Source organism: Oncorhynchus nerka, linkage group LG6 (genome assembly GCF_034236695.1).
Source record: "Oncorhynchus nerka isolate Pitt River linkage group LG6, Oner_Uvic_2.0, whole genome shotgun sequence".
NCBI classification, from domain to species: Eukaryota; Metazoa; Chordata; class Actinopteri; order Salmoniformes; family Salmonidae; genus Oncorhynchus; species Oncorhynchus nerka.
In genome coordinates this window covers 26,698,979-26,713,842 of record NC_088401.1, presented here as the reverse complement: position 1 = coordinate 26,713,842, position 14,864 = coordinate 26,698,979, and the positions used below count along the sequence as shown (strand labels likewise).

Sequence of the window (14,864 nt, the reverse complement as noted above, 5' to 3'; positions counted from 1 at the left end):
ACAGTAATTAGCCTATTTTGTATATATCTTTCATTGTACAACTGAGTAATGACATTCTAGTTACCAAATAGCTGCAGAGAAACTAGATAAAAAGTTAGGCTAATGTAAAGGGTAACCTTAACCTACATAGTTACTCTGCATGTGCAGAGCCGTGGTGTAGTGGTAACACCTACATTATATACTCAGAGTGCACAAAACATTAGGAACGCTTTCCTAATATTGACTTGCACCCCATTTGGCCCTCAGAACAGCCTCAATTCGTCGGGGCATGGACTCTACAAGGTGTCAAAAGCTTTCCACAGGGATGCTGGCCCATGTTAACTCCAACGCTTCCCACAGTTGTGTCAAGTTGTCTGGATGTCCTTTGGGTGGTGGACCATTCTTGATACACATGGGAAACTGTTGAGCGTGAGAAACCCAGCAGCGTTGCAGTTCTTGACACACTCAAACAGGTGCGCCTGGCACCTACTACCATATCCCGTTCAAAGACACTTAAATAATTTAGTCTTGTCCATTCCATCTCTGAATGGCACACATATACAATCCATGTCTCAATTGTCTCAAGGCTTAAAAAGCCTTCTTTAACCGGTTTCCTTCATCTACAATGATTGAGGTGGATTTAACAAGCGACATCAATAAGGGATAATAGCTTGCTCCTGGTCAGTCTATGTCATGGAAAGCAAAGTTGTTCCTAATGTTTTGTGCACATATAACAAAATCTTGTGCAGAAATATATTTTTTAATTCCATCATAAAACTTCTCCTCCCTGACTAATTTAACTAAAGAGGCACATCAGTGTTACAAGCACCATGGGGAAACAAAACAACTCACAAATGATTTTCAATAGGTTATTTTCCCCTAAAATATAAAAATGTATCGAGGTACACCCGCACCTGCCATAAAATCAAAGAACACTGATCATTAAAAAGCATATTAATCCATATTAATTCACCGTGGTAATGGGAGCGTAGGAGGTTGATGCCACTCCAGGATCTCATTATGGGATGTTGTTTGGATCCTGAATAATTTATCTTATTTTATTTCCTGTGATAAATGATTAACCAACTCAGGTGAGGGCTAATCCATCTCCTGGGTGAATTTAGATTACACATCATGATCGTAAACAGCATCTCGCTGAAGCAAAACATGGATGTAAGCCAACTAGGAACCAGCAATTTTAGCATGAGTCCCAAATTCCCGGCAGATACTGTGAAAACCTGCAGACTCACGGACAGGGAAATGGGGATACCTAGTCAGTTGTACAACTGAACGCATTCAACTGAAATGTGTCTTCCGCATTTCGGAGCATCAGAATGAAAAGATCTGATATCGGAGTAGGAGCAACTCCCTTAAGAAAAAAAACGGTAAATAAATGATATATTATTAGAAACATGGTCAAAGAGACTTACTACAATGCTTTGTATGCTATACTGTAATATCTTGTAATATGCATTAATCAGACAGCAGTCAAATCTACTCACTGATCGATATCACATAGTAAAGAATGTTTAAAGATAATGTGTTTAACTCACCTGCATCAGCATACAGTAGATGCCCGCCAGGCCATGGGCAGCGCCAACGTACTGCTTCTTGTGCCACTCGTAGAGCAGTGGGCACTTCTCCGCCTTCTTCTCCTCTTTGGCCATGTTCTTCCCCGACTCCAAGATGGCCGTCACAACCTGCAAAGACACCAACAGGAAGTGGGTTAGCCTCCCTCTCGTCTGTTTCAATAGGTTTGGAAGAGATACTGTATATGCATGCGAGACCCTGTCCAAAGACAATAACTACCGTAACTAATAAACAGCAAAGTTCAACGGGTCAATTCTCATTTGCATTCCTGTCTGTTGAATTGAACACGCCAGTCTCTCCATGGGAGTGCAATTAAACCCCTGAATTGATTGATATCTCCAAGAGAGAGACGGAGAGACAGAATGAAAATGTGATTTGACAGATCTCTGCTCCCTCTACCCTGCCGTTAGTATGCAGACTTGAGGTTGAGAAATAAAGAGAGTGTGAACACACGTGAGCATGCGCATTGGTATGCACTAGTACCCGTTGAGAAGCAGATTGAACAGAACAGGGGGGACGCAGGCAGGCAGCAGACAGACATGTCCTGGTGTTTCTCTCTCTCTCTCACACACAGGGAGTCTAAACTCTGTAGAGTAGAGCACTTTAAAATAACTCCCTCCCTCACATTCTGGGCTGACACACACACACACATCCTGGGATGAAGCCCTTTCCCCCCACAGCCAGACACCTAATGCCAGCACCCCCCTATCCACATCGATGGACTCGCAGTGGAGAAGGTGGAAAGCTTCAAGTTCCTCGGCGAACACGTCACTGACAAACTGAAATGGTCCACTCACACAGACAGTGTGGTGAAGAAGGAGCAACAGCGCCTCTTCAACCTCACGAGGCTGAAGAAATTTGGCTTGGCCCCTAAAACCCACAAACTTTTACAGATGCACAATTGAGAGCATCCTGTCGGGCTGTATCACCGCCTGGTACGGCAACTGCACCGCCCGCACCCACACGGCTCTCCAGAGGGTGGTGCAGTCTGCACAACGCATCAAACTACCTGCCCTCCAGAATACCTACAGCACCCGACGTCACAGGAAGGCCAAAAATATCATCAAGGACATCAGCCACCCGAGTCACTGTCTGTTCACCCCGCTATCATCCAGAAGGCGAGGTCAGTACAGGTACATCAAAGCTGGGACAGAGAGACTGAAAAACCTCTTTATCTCAAGGCCATCAGACTGTTAAATAGCCATCACTAGCACCTTAGAGGCTGCTGCCCTGTATACATAGACTTGAAATCCCTGGCTCCTTTAATAATGGAACACTAGTCACTTGAATAATATTTACATATTTTGCATTACTCATCTCATATGTCTATACTGTATTCTATTCTACTGTATCTTAGTCTATGCCGCTCCGACGTTGCTCGTCCAAATATTTATATATTCTTAATTCCATTAGATTTGTGTGTATTGTTGTGAAATTGTTCGATATTTCTTGTTAGATATTACCTTACTGTTGGAGCTAGAAACACAAGTATTTCGCTACACCCGCAGTAACATCTGTTAAACACGTGTATGTAACCAATATAATGTGATTTGTACTTCTTACTGATCAGGGTGGGGATTTCACGATGATGACTAATGATTGTAAAGCAGATAAAAGACATGGCTTTGCATAATAACTGACTCATATCATTATAGGTTTAATGAACATGCAACTGCAGTATTTACGTCTCTTTGCCAGGTGGCTTGGCGTATTAGACACTTAACTGACAGGGGGGTTTCATCCACCGTATCATTTTGGAGGGGTTCTGTAAAAAGGTCGAATAAAAGGTAGCCTGGCATTTACACAAGCGAGTTAAAATGCTTTCCCCACACACACACACACACACACACAATTGTACTTGTCACAATCGTCCAAATACAACTGGTAGACTTTACCGTAAAATGCTTGCTTTTACAAGCCCTTCTCAACAATGCAGAGTTTCAAAAAATAAAAAATATAAGAGATATAAAATACACAAGAAGAGATATATATATATATATATATATATATATATACAGGGAGCACCAGTACCAGATCAATGTGCAGAGGTACGAGGTATTTGAGGTAGATACTGAAGGCAGGGTAAAGTGACCAGGCATCAGGACACATAAAATAAAGAACAGAGCAGGAAATTAGTGTAAAAGTGTGTGTGTGTAATGTGTATGTATGTGTGTTGTGTCATTCTGCGTGTGTGTGTGTGGGAGTGTCAATGTAGTGTGTTTGAGTAAATTGTTTGTATATATATAGTCTAGTGAGTGTGCATAGGGTCAGTACAAGACAGAGTCAGTGTAGGTAATTTGGGTACCATTAATTGACTATTTAGCAGTCTGGCTATTTAGCAGTTTTATGGCTTGGGGGTAGAAGCTGTCTCGGCGCCTGTTGGTCCAAGAGCCGACGCTCTGGTACCGTTTGCCGGATGGTATCAGACTGAGCAGTCTACGGCTTGAGTGGCTGGAGTCTGGCCATTTTTTGGGCCCAACAGTCGTGAGTGAACAGGGAGTACAGGAGAGGACTAAGTACACACCCCTGAGGAGCCCCCGTGTTGAGGGTCAGCGTGGCAGAGGTGATGTTGCCTACCCTCACCACCTGGGGCTGGCCCTCAGGAAGTCCAGGATCCAGTTGCAGAGGGAGGGGTTGAGTCCTAGGGTCCGTAGCTTGGTGAAGAGCTTGGAGGGGAGTATGGTGTTAAACTCTGAGCTGTAGTCTATGAACAGCATTCTCAGTTATTGTCCAGGTGAGAAAGGGCAGTGTGAAGTTCAATTGAGATTGCGTCATCTGTGGATCTGTTGGGGCAGTATGCGAATTGGAGTGGGTGTAGGATGGTGTTGGTGTGTGCCATGACCAGCCTTTCAAAGCACTTCATAATTATAGATGTGAGTGCTACAGGGGGATAGTCATTTAGGCAGGTTACCATGAATGTCTTGGGAATGGGGACAATAGTGGTCAACTTGAAACCTGTTGGAATTACAGACTGGGTCAAGGATAGATTTAAAATGTCTGTGAAGACACTTGCCAGCTGGTCTGCGCATGCTTTGAGAAAGTGGCCTGGTATTCCATGCGGCCTTGTGATTGTAAACCTGTTCAAATGTTTTGCTCACATGGGCCCAGAGAGCGAGATCACAGTCATTTGGAAAAATAGGGACTTTTTAACTGTCTTATATTTCTCGAAGCGAGCATAAAATGCATTTAACTCGTTTGAGAGTTCTGCGTCGTTGGACAACTCATTCCTGGGTTTCCCTTTGTAATCAGTTATCGTCCTGGAGCCCTGCCATATACGACAAGCATACGCCGCCGATGTAATAGGATTCCACCTCCTATTTTGTCTTTTTGCATGTTTGATGTCTCGGAGGTCATAGCGAGCTTTCTTGTATGCGTCCATGTCCGTGTCCCGATCCTTGTAAACAGTAACTCTAGCCTTTGGTCCAGCGTGGATATTCCCTGTTTTTGGATGGATACGTTCTTATAGTCACTGTGGTGACAACATTGTCTGTGCATTTATTGATGAAGATGATGACTCGGGGGAAACTCCTCAATGCTATTGAATTAATCCCAGAGCATATCCCAGTGTGTACTAGCAAAACAGTCTTGTAGCCTCGCGTCTGCTTCATCCGACCACTTCCGCATTGAGCGCATCACTGGTGCTTCCTGTTTGAGATCTTGTTTGTAAGCAGGAAGCAGAAGAATGGGTTCCTGGTCAGATTTGCCGAAGGGAGGATGAGGGAGGGCCTTGTGTGCTTTTCTCTGGGTAGAATAAAAGTGGTGTAGAGTTTCTGCTCCGCTAGTGGCACAGGAGACGTGTTGGTGGAAGTGAGGTAGGACGGTTTTAAGTCTCCCCGCGTTAAAGTCTCTGCCCACAAGTGACTGGACACACACACACCTCCTCTACACACACAGCCTCTACACCCCCCCCCCCTTATTCAAATGAGATTCTGTCTTCTTTTGAAAGGAGAAAACGGGTGTGATATGGATTTCCTTTAAGTGAACTGGAGCTGTTGGCCAGGGAGCTGCTGAGCTATGGATAAGCTGCAGTATAGATCTGTTTCTATAGAGGGAGGGAGGGATGTGTTGCTGGAGCACTGTGGTGGCAGTATGGATCTATGGGAGTGCAGGGCCTTATACAATCTGTGTTGCGGAAAACCCAGATGGCGTCATGGAATCCAGACATTAAAACGGAATTCAACAATATAAAAACAATGTATTGAAATAAGTAGGAAATCAACTAACACTGCTAACCAAACAACGTTCTCTGGCTCGTGCCCAGTTGAATTTAAGGGTAACTACACACAGACCTCAAAAGTGGTCTCCTTTTGTGGTTTAACCATTGTTGTGGAAAAGCATTTGTTTTCCAATAAAAAATATTTTGAGAGTGAAAACCTGAAGAAAACAGAAACCTAGAAAAACAAAACGAAGAAAAGGGCATTGGGGAAAAACAGAATCAGGCAACAACAAAAAAAATACCGATATTATAGGGCCTAGGAGTGAGCGTGTGTGTGTGTGTGTGTGTGTGTGTGTGTGCTCGTCGTACATCCACCTTGTCATAAAGGGAAGGGCTGCTGCAGTACTCTCTCTCTCTCTCTCTCCCGACACCCTCCCTTCCTCCCGCACAGTCGTATCCCTGGAGACGGTGAACTGGGGGCTGCAAAGGGGGAAACTGCAGACTCAGGGCCATTTCTGCTCTGTGGCAACCACACTCAGCTCTCTGATCTCCCCCTAGGTCCCCTGGGAAGGGCTGTGTCAGTGAGGCAGGAGAGAGGCAGGCAGGGCTACACTGGAGAGGAGGGACCGAGAGCTCAATGGTCATCACTAACCAAACTTAATAATGACAGAACTTCTAATAGGGTACTACACTGACCAGCAAATAGCGATGACTATAATATAGCTCCAGCACCATTAGATTGTTCCATCAACGTAGAACCTTAGGAATAGGTCTGTTCAGGTCTGTCGCAAGAATGACCAGAGAGACAAGTACTGTGCAATCACAGGTTCCTAGATCCACAATCAAGGCATTACTGTCAACCATAGTCTCCCAAGCAACCTCCATTCATTACGATCCATAGTCTCCCAACCAAACTCCATTAATTACCAATCTTAATGTGTTGTGATAAGTGTTATGAAATGTAAATGTCTTATTTTAAACTGTATGTAACTGTCTTAATGTTGCTGGACCCCAGGAATAGTAGATGCTGCCTTGGGAGCAGCTAATGTGGATCCTTCATAAATAAAAACCTTACAGTCTCAAACAACCTCGATTCAATACCAGCTTTTCTCTGGAGGCCAGGAAGGAGCTGGTACGATGTACATTACTGGTATATACACTGCTCCAAAAAATAAAGGGAATACTTAAACAACAAAATGTAACTCCAAGTCAATCACACTTCTGTGAAATCAAACTGTCCACTTAGGAAGCAACACTGATTGACAATAAATTTCACATGCTGTTGTGCAAATGGAATAGACAACAGGTGGAAATTATAGGCATTTAGCAAGACACCCCCAATAAAGGAGTGGTTCTGCAGTTGGGGACCACAGACCACTTCTCAGTTCCTATGCTTCCTGGCTGATGTTTTGGTCACTTTTGAATGCTGGCGGTGCTTTCACTCTAGTGGTAGCATGAGACGGAGTCTACAACCCACACAAGTGGCTCAGGTAGTGCAGCTCATCCAGGATGGCACATCAATGCGAGATGTGGCAAGAAGGTTTGCTGTGTCTGTCAGCGTAGTGTCCAGAGCATGGAGGCGCTACCAGGAGACAGGCCAGTACATCAGGAGACGTGGAGGAGGCCGTAGGAGGGCAAAAACCCAGCAGCAGGACCGCTACCTCCGCCTTTGTGCAAGGAGGAGCACTGCCAGAGCCCTGCAAAATGACCTCCAGCAGGCCACAAATGTGCATGTGTCTGCTCAAATGGTCAGAAACAGACTCCATGAGGGTGGTATGAGGGTCCGACGTCCACAGGTGGGGGTTGTGCTTACAGCCAAACATCGTGCAGGACGTTTGGCATTTGCCAGAGAACACCAAGATTGGCAAATTCGCCACTGGCGCCCTGTGATCTTCACAGATGAAAGCAGGTTCACACTGAGCACGTGACAGACGTGAGTCTGGAGACGCCGTGGAGAACGTTCTGCTACTTGCAACATCCTCCAGCATGACCGGTTTGGCGGTGGGTCAGTCATGGTGTGTTTCTTTGGGGTCCGCACAGCCCTCCATGTGCTCGCCAGAGGTAGCCTGACTGCCATTAGGTACCGAGATGAGATCCTCAGACCCCTTGTGAGACCATATGCTGGTGTGGTTGGCCCTGGGTTCCTCCTACTGCAAGACAATGCTAGACCTCATGTGGCTGGAGTGCGTCAGCAGTTCCTGCAAGAGGAAGGTATTGATGCTATGGACTGGCCCGCCCATTCCCCAGACCTGAATCCAATTGAGCACATCTGGGACATCATGTCTCGCTCCATCCACCAACGCCACATTGCACCACAGACTGTCCAGGAGTTGGCGGATGCTTTAGTCCAGGTCTGGGAGGAGATCCCTCAGGAGACCATCCGCCACCTCATCAGGAGCATGCCCAGGCGTTGTAGGGAGGTCATACAGCCACGTGGAGGCCTGAATATTTCATTAATTCAGATCTAGGATGTGTTATTTTAGTGTTCCCTTTTTTTTTAAAGCAGTGTATATATATATTTTTTTAAATTTACTAGTCCAACGCTCTAACCACTAGGCTACCCTGCCGCTACCCTGCCGCCCCTATATATACACACACACACACACAAACACACACTTGGAAGTCGTAAGTTTGCATACACCTTAGCCAAATACATTTAAATTCAGTTTTTCACAATTTCTGACATTTAATCCGAGTAAAAATGTCCCGTTTTAGGTCAGTTAGGATCACCACTTTGTTTAAAGAATGTGAAATGTCAGAATAATAGTAGAGAGAATGATTTATTTCAGCTTTTATTTCCTTCATCACATTCCCAGTGGGTCAGAAGTTTACATACACTCAATTAGTATTTGGTAGTATTGCCTTTAAATTGTTTCACTTGGGTCAAACGTTTGGGTAGTCTTCCACAATCTTCCCACAATAAGTTTGGTGAATTTTGGCCCATTCCTCCTGACAGAGCTGGTGTAACTGAGCCAGGTTTGTAGGCCTCCTTGCTTGCACACGCTTTTTCAGTTCTGCCCACAAATGTTCTATAGGATTGAGGTCATGGCTTTGTGATGGCCACTCCCAATATCTTGACTTTGTCCTTAAGCCATTTTGCCACAACTTTGGAAATATGCTTGGGGTCATTGTCCAATTGGAAGACCCATTTGCGACCAAACTTTAAATTCCTGACTGATGTCTTGAGATGTTGCTTCAATATATTTGCATAATTTTCCTTTCTCATGTCGCCATCTATTTTGTGAAGTGCACCAGTCCCTCCTGCAGCAAAGCACCTCCACAACATGATGCTGCTACCCCCATGCTTCACGGTTAGGATGGTGTTCTTCGGCTTGCAAGCCTCCCCATTTTTCCTCCAAACATAACGATGGTCATTATGACCAAACAGTTCTATTTTTGTTTCATCAGACCAGAGGACATTTCTCCAAAAAGTACACTCTTCGTCCCCATGTGCAGTTGCAAACCGTAGTATGGCTTTTTTATAGTGGTTTTGGAGCAGGGCCTCTTACTTGCTGAGTGGCCTTTCAGGTAATGTCGATATAGGACTCGTTTTACTGTGGAAATAGATACTAATGTACCTGTGTCCACAAGCATCTTCACAATGTCCGTTGTTCTGGGATTGATTTGCACTTTTTGCACCAAAGTACGTTCATCTCTAGGAGACAGAAAGAGTCTCCTTCCTGAGTGGTATGACGGCTGCGTGGTCCCATGGGGTTTATACTTGCGTACTATTGTTCGTACTGATGAACGTGGTACCTTCAGGCGTTTGGAAATTGCTCCCAAGGATGAACCAGACTTGTGGAGGTCTACAATGTTTTTTCTGAGGTCTTAGCTGATTTCTTTTGATTTTCCCATGATGTCAAGCAAAGAGGCACTGAGTTTGAAGGTAGGCCTTGAAATACATCCACAGGTACACCTACAATTGACTCAAATGTTGTCAATTAGCCTTTCAGAAGCTTCTAAAGCCATGACATAATTTTCTGTAATTTTCCAAGCTGTTGAAAGGCACAGTCAACATTAGTTTATGCAAACTTCTGACCCACTGGAATTGTGATAAAGTTCATTATCTGTGACACAGTGAATTATATGTTAAATAATCTGTTGGAAAATGTACTTGTGTCATGCACAAAGTAGATGTCCTAACCGACTTGCCAAACTATAGTTTGTTAACAAATTTGTGGAGTGTTTGAAAAACGAGTTTTAATGACTCCAACCTAAGTGTATGTAAACTTCCGACTTCAACTGTATATACGCAGGCCTCAGCCACTACCCTGAGAGCACTTGATTTAGTATATCATGCAGCCCTCAGGTTCATTACCAATCAAAAATGTCTAACACATCATTGTGATCTCTACAGAGCCGTTGGCTGGTTGTCATTGACCTTGCGTAGGCTTAAACACCAGTAAACACTGATTTATAAGGCCATACTGGGTAAAATGCCACTTACTCTTTTTTATTTTTTAAAATTTTTTAATCAGGTCAGTAAATAAATATCCACTACGGTCCCATTCACATTTGCTTTAAACAGTACCAAGAATTAGAACAGGTCACGGTAGAAATAGTTTTAGTTACTCAGCTCCGTGGTCCTGGAATTCTCTCCTGAACATGGTTAGCAGATGTTAATGCGAGTGTAGCGAAATGCTTGTGCTTCTAGTTCCGACAATGCCGTAATAACCAACAAGTAATCTAACCTAACAATTTCACAACAACTACCTTATACACACACAAGTGTAAAGGGATGAAGAATATCTACATAAAAATATATGAATGAGTGATGGTACAGAACGGCATAGGCAAGATGTAGTAGATGGTATAGAGTACAGTATATACAGTGGGGCAAAAAAGTATTTAGTCAGCCAGCAATTGTGCAAGTTCTCCCACTTAAAAAGACGAGAGGCCTGTAATTTACATCATAGGTACACTTCAACTATGACAGACAAAATGAGAAAACAAATCCAGAAAATCACATTGTAGGATTTTTAATGAATTTATTTGCAAATTATAAGTAGGAGAACTTGCACAATTGGTGGCTGATGAAATACTTTTTTTGCCCCACTGTATGAGATGAGTAATGTAGGGTATGTAAACATATAAAAGTGGCATTGTTTAAAGTGGCTAGTGATACATGTATTACATAAAGATGGCAAGATGCAGTAGATGGTATAGAGTACAGTATATACATATGAGATGAGTAATGTAGGGTAGGTAAACTCACGTTGGTGGAGTTTAAACACTTGATTGATGTAAATATCATAGAAGAGTGTAATTGTCTTCAGGATAGCTTTATTTTTGTCGTGACATTTGTGTTTTTTTATAATGTAATTGTTGTATGTGTGTCTATAGTTTTGATTAGTGTTGTGTTAGTGTATGTAAGTTGTTTTGTCTGAAACTTTGTTCCCCCTGCTGCTATTGGACCAGGTCTCTCTTAAAAAAGAGACGTTATCTCAACGAGAAAAACCTGTATAAATAAAGGTTTTAAATTTTTTTGTCTCAACTAACCTCCATTCAAAACCAACCTTAAAGTCCCTCAACCAATCTCCATCCAATCACAACTCCTCTCATTCACACCATTGTAACTCTCCAAATCCCTCGCCACTAAAACACACACAACACATTAATTCACGGGGCCTCATTCATAAGCCATCAAATTGTTTCACCCACAGGGAAGGCTATGTAATTTACTGTGAATTAATTTGTTTATAGAACTAATTAAATCACAGCCTAGCACATCAAACAAACGCCCACAGCTGTTTGGGAAGATGTCACAGGGAAAAATTGTTGTGACTAGATTGACACACTGCTCTAGTCTATGTGGTCTGAGAGATAGGAGCTGTGTCTGTCTGGGTCTTAATTTCGTGTTGCTGTACAGCTATGGCAAAATGGGATTAGTTAAGTAAGCTCTCGTTTGGCTAGAGGCAAAAAGTGAAGGCAAAAAAACAGACCAGAACATTTTGGAATAGAGATAGAGAGGGGGTGGTAGGTGTGCGTGCGTGCATGGACATGTGTGTGACTCATGAACATTATCAAGTGTGTGTCTTCTTTCTAAGACGGGGTGGCGCCTTGGAAGCAAAGGAACCTTTCCACCTTTTCCCCTCATTCTGTTGTTTTTCCAAAATGGATGTCACAAGAGTAGGTGTATGGCGATGTGCAAAGTGCAAAATAAAACATTTGAAAAACAAAACGCTGCTCTTTTTCCCTGTAAGCTCAGACTCCCTCGTCACAAAGCTGTCAACTGCAGAATGAAATGAAGGAATGTTCAAACACAAAAAAAGGAGCGTGAGAAAACAACAAGAGGGAACTGGAGACACGTCGAGAACAGCCAGTCAGCAGATTGTATATTTGCCCTTTCATACTGCAGAAGAAAACCCATCTCATAACTGAAACAGAACCAGCAGATCATTCATTTTACACAAAGCACCATAAACTGAATATAAAAACTTTCAAAAATAGAAACAAGTAGTATTAACCAGCCAAAAGAGCAGCTATCAAAGTCACAGTTTTGTAACCCATGAAGGGTGTGTGTCTGAATATAAAACACACATTCTCCTTGACAGGCACCTCATCTAACCCCATGATGCTGTGACGAATTGCAGGGCTGTGCCTGCCCAAAAACATAAAATACAAATATTAAAACTAAATTCCTGACAACTTTATTCCTATATTTGTCCTAATAATATACCTGTCCGATCGGGGCCCCAGAAATGTGCAGGCCATTTGTCAACGGTGTACTGTAGCATTGCTTAGTTGGTATGCTGGAGATGACAGGTGCGGTAGTGAATAAATTCACTCTCCCAGTTGTGTTCTGCAGTGGGGATTCAACTACTATACTGTATTTATAGGGCTGGAGGAAATCCATCTTCGTTTGGAGGATGCAAGGAAACCAACAGTATGACAAAGCACAGGGATGGGATGAGTGTGACTGTGCATGCAAGTGCAAGAAATCCACATAACACGTGCAAAACTGTGCGATAAGTAATGGTAGAACAAAAAAACATATAGATACCTGCTTCAGCTCATGCACAAGGGTGGAGGTTCTGAAATCTCTCTGTGGGTTACAGTGCACTAACTGGTGAATTGATATACAGTACGTGGACACTGGGGCTGTCTCCTGCTGCAGCTACAACCACAGAACATCAACAGTGTTTATTGCGCTGTCCGTGTTGCTGAAGCTGTAACAGAATTACCCGCATTTCTGACTGAAAAGTTATGTTACCAAAATTCCTCATTTGTTTAGGGAAAACATTCCTTATTCCCTTTGCTCTCTTTATGTGACAAATGTATGCATTGCATGCATGTAACCAATAGTGCCTGACCTATAGCATAGTAATCACATCAATAAATTGGTTATAACAAACTACAAACACGAGACAGCAAAATGGATGCAGAGGAAGTGACATAGAAACTCGAAATGGGGGAATGTTTACTGTTTGCACAGGAGGTAAAGGGAATATCAGATGTGTGGAATAAATTGGACTAGTTGTGGAAAATACTGGAGATCAAGAAAAAGGGGGAAAGGAGCCAGCACTGCATGCATATTATGTGTACCAAACAGGTGCTGTTAAAACAAATGCTGTCAAGTTATTTTAAAAACGAATATGCTTGATTGCATTTCCAATCATGAATGACTTGTATGCTGTGTGATGACATTAACAAATGATTGACTGATTGATACAGTAGCCTATATAAGTATTGAAATATAGGTCAAAGTAAGATACGGTAAGATTCGAGCCTACTAAGCCTACTAATGATAATGACATAACTTATTATTAGAGTGATGATCATAATAAGTATAACAATAATGAGAAATATAATTTTTGGGACAATTTGAAAGTGTAAACACTATATAAGTAATAAAAACATACCTGAGGCTGTTCTAACAACAACAACAAAAAAGTGTTTATTACCTTTATTACAGCATAGCAAAGATTAAAAACAGACAAATGTGAAATTGTTTCTCATGTTTTGGTTGCGAGGCTTGGTGCACACAGTAGGTAGGCTATTAAAACAAACACTCCAACAGGCAACAGAAGCAGGATCTGTCTTATTTCTGTAGATATAGTATCAGTCAAAAGTTTGGACGCCTACTCATTCAAGGGTTTTTCTTTATTTTTACTATTTGATACATTGTAGAATAGTGATTTTTTGTTGTTGAAAACTATGAAATAACACATATGGAATCATGTAGTAACCCCAAAAAGTGTTTAAACAAATCAAAATAAAATGTTAAAAGAGTCTTAAAAGTAGCCACCCTTTGCCTTGATGACAGCTTTGCATTCTCTCAACCAGCTTCATGAGGTACTCACCTGGAATGCTTTTCCAACAGTTTTGAAGGAGTTCCCACATATGCTGAGCACTTTTTGGCTGTTTTTCCTTCACTCTGCGGTCCAACTCATCCCAAACCATCTCAATTGGGTTGAGGTCGGGTGATTGTGGAGGCCAGGTCATCTGATGCATTACTCCATCACTCTCCTTCTTGGTCAAATAGCCCTTACACAGCCTGTCCTGTTCAAAAACAGATAGTCCCACTAAGTGCAAACCAGATGGGATGGCGTGTCGCTGCAGAACGCTGTGGTAGCCATGCTGGTTAAATTTTCCTTGAATTCTAAATAAAATCACTGACAGTGTCAACAGCAAAGCACCCCCACACCTTCTCCTCCATGTTTAAAGGTGGGAACCACACGTGCGAAGATCATCCGTTCACCTACTCTGCGTTTCACAAAGACATGGCAGTTGGAACCAAAAATCTCACATTTGGACTCATCAGACCAAAGGACAGATTTCCACCGGTCTAATGCTCACTGCTCGTGTTTCCAATCAAGTCTCTTCTTATTGGTGTCCTTTAGTAGTGGTTCTTTGCAGCACTTCGACCATGAAGGCCTGATTCACGCATTCTCCTCTGAACAGTTGATGTTGAGAAGTGTCTGTTACTTGAACTCTGTGAGGTGCAATCTGAGGTGCAGTTATTTGCCGATTTCTGGGGCTGGTAACTAATGAAATTATCCTCTGCAACAGAAGTAACTCTACGTTTTCCTTTCCTGTGGCGGTCCTCATGAGAGCCAGTTTCATCATAGCGCTTGATGGTTTTTGCGACTGCACTTATAGAAACTTTAAAAGTTCTTGAAATTTTCCAGATTGACTG

At 42.8% G+C, this 14,864-nt stretch overlaps 1 protein-coding gene across 5 annotated transcripts in view; it reads right to left on the bottom strand.

Annotated features, from left to right (window-relative positions):
- Nucleotides 1-14,864, bottom strand: part of lancl2 (LanC lantibiotic synthetase component C-like 2 (bacterial)) — a 61,073-nt gene that overhangs the window by 11,906 nt on the left and 34,303 nt on the right. For all 5 annotated transcript variants that reach the window (XM_065019444.1, XM_029661186.2, XM_065019446.1 and 2 more), the window contains one exon: nucleotides 1,533-1,679. In XM_065019444.1, coding sequence (XP_064875516.1) covers nucleotides 1,533-1,679 — 147 coding nt within the window. The remainder of the gene's footprint in view (nucleotides 1-1,532; nucleotides 1,680-14,864) is intronic.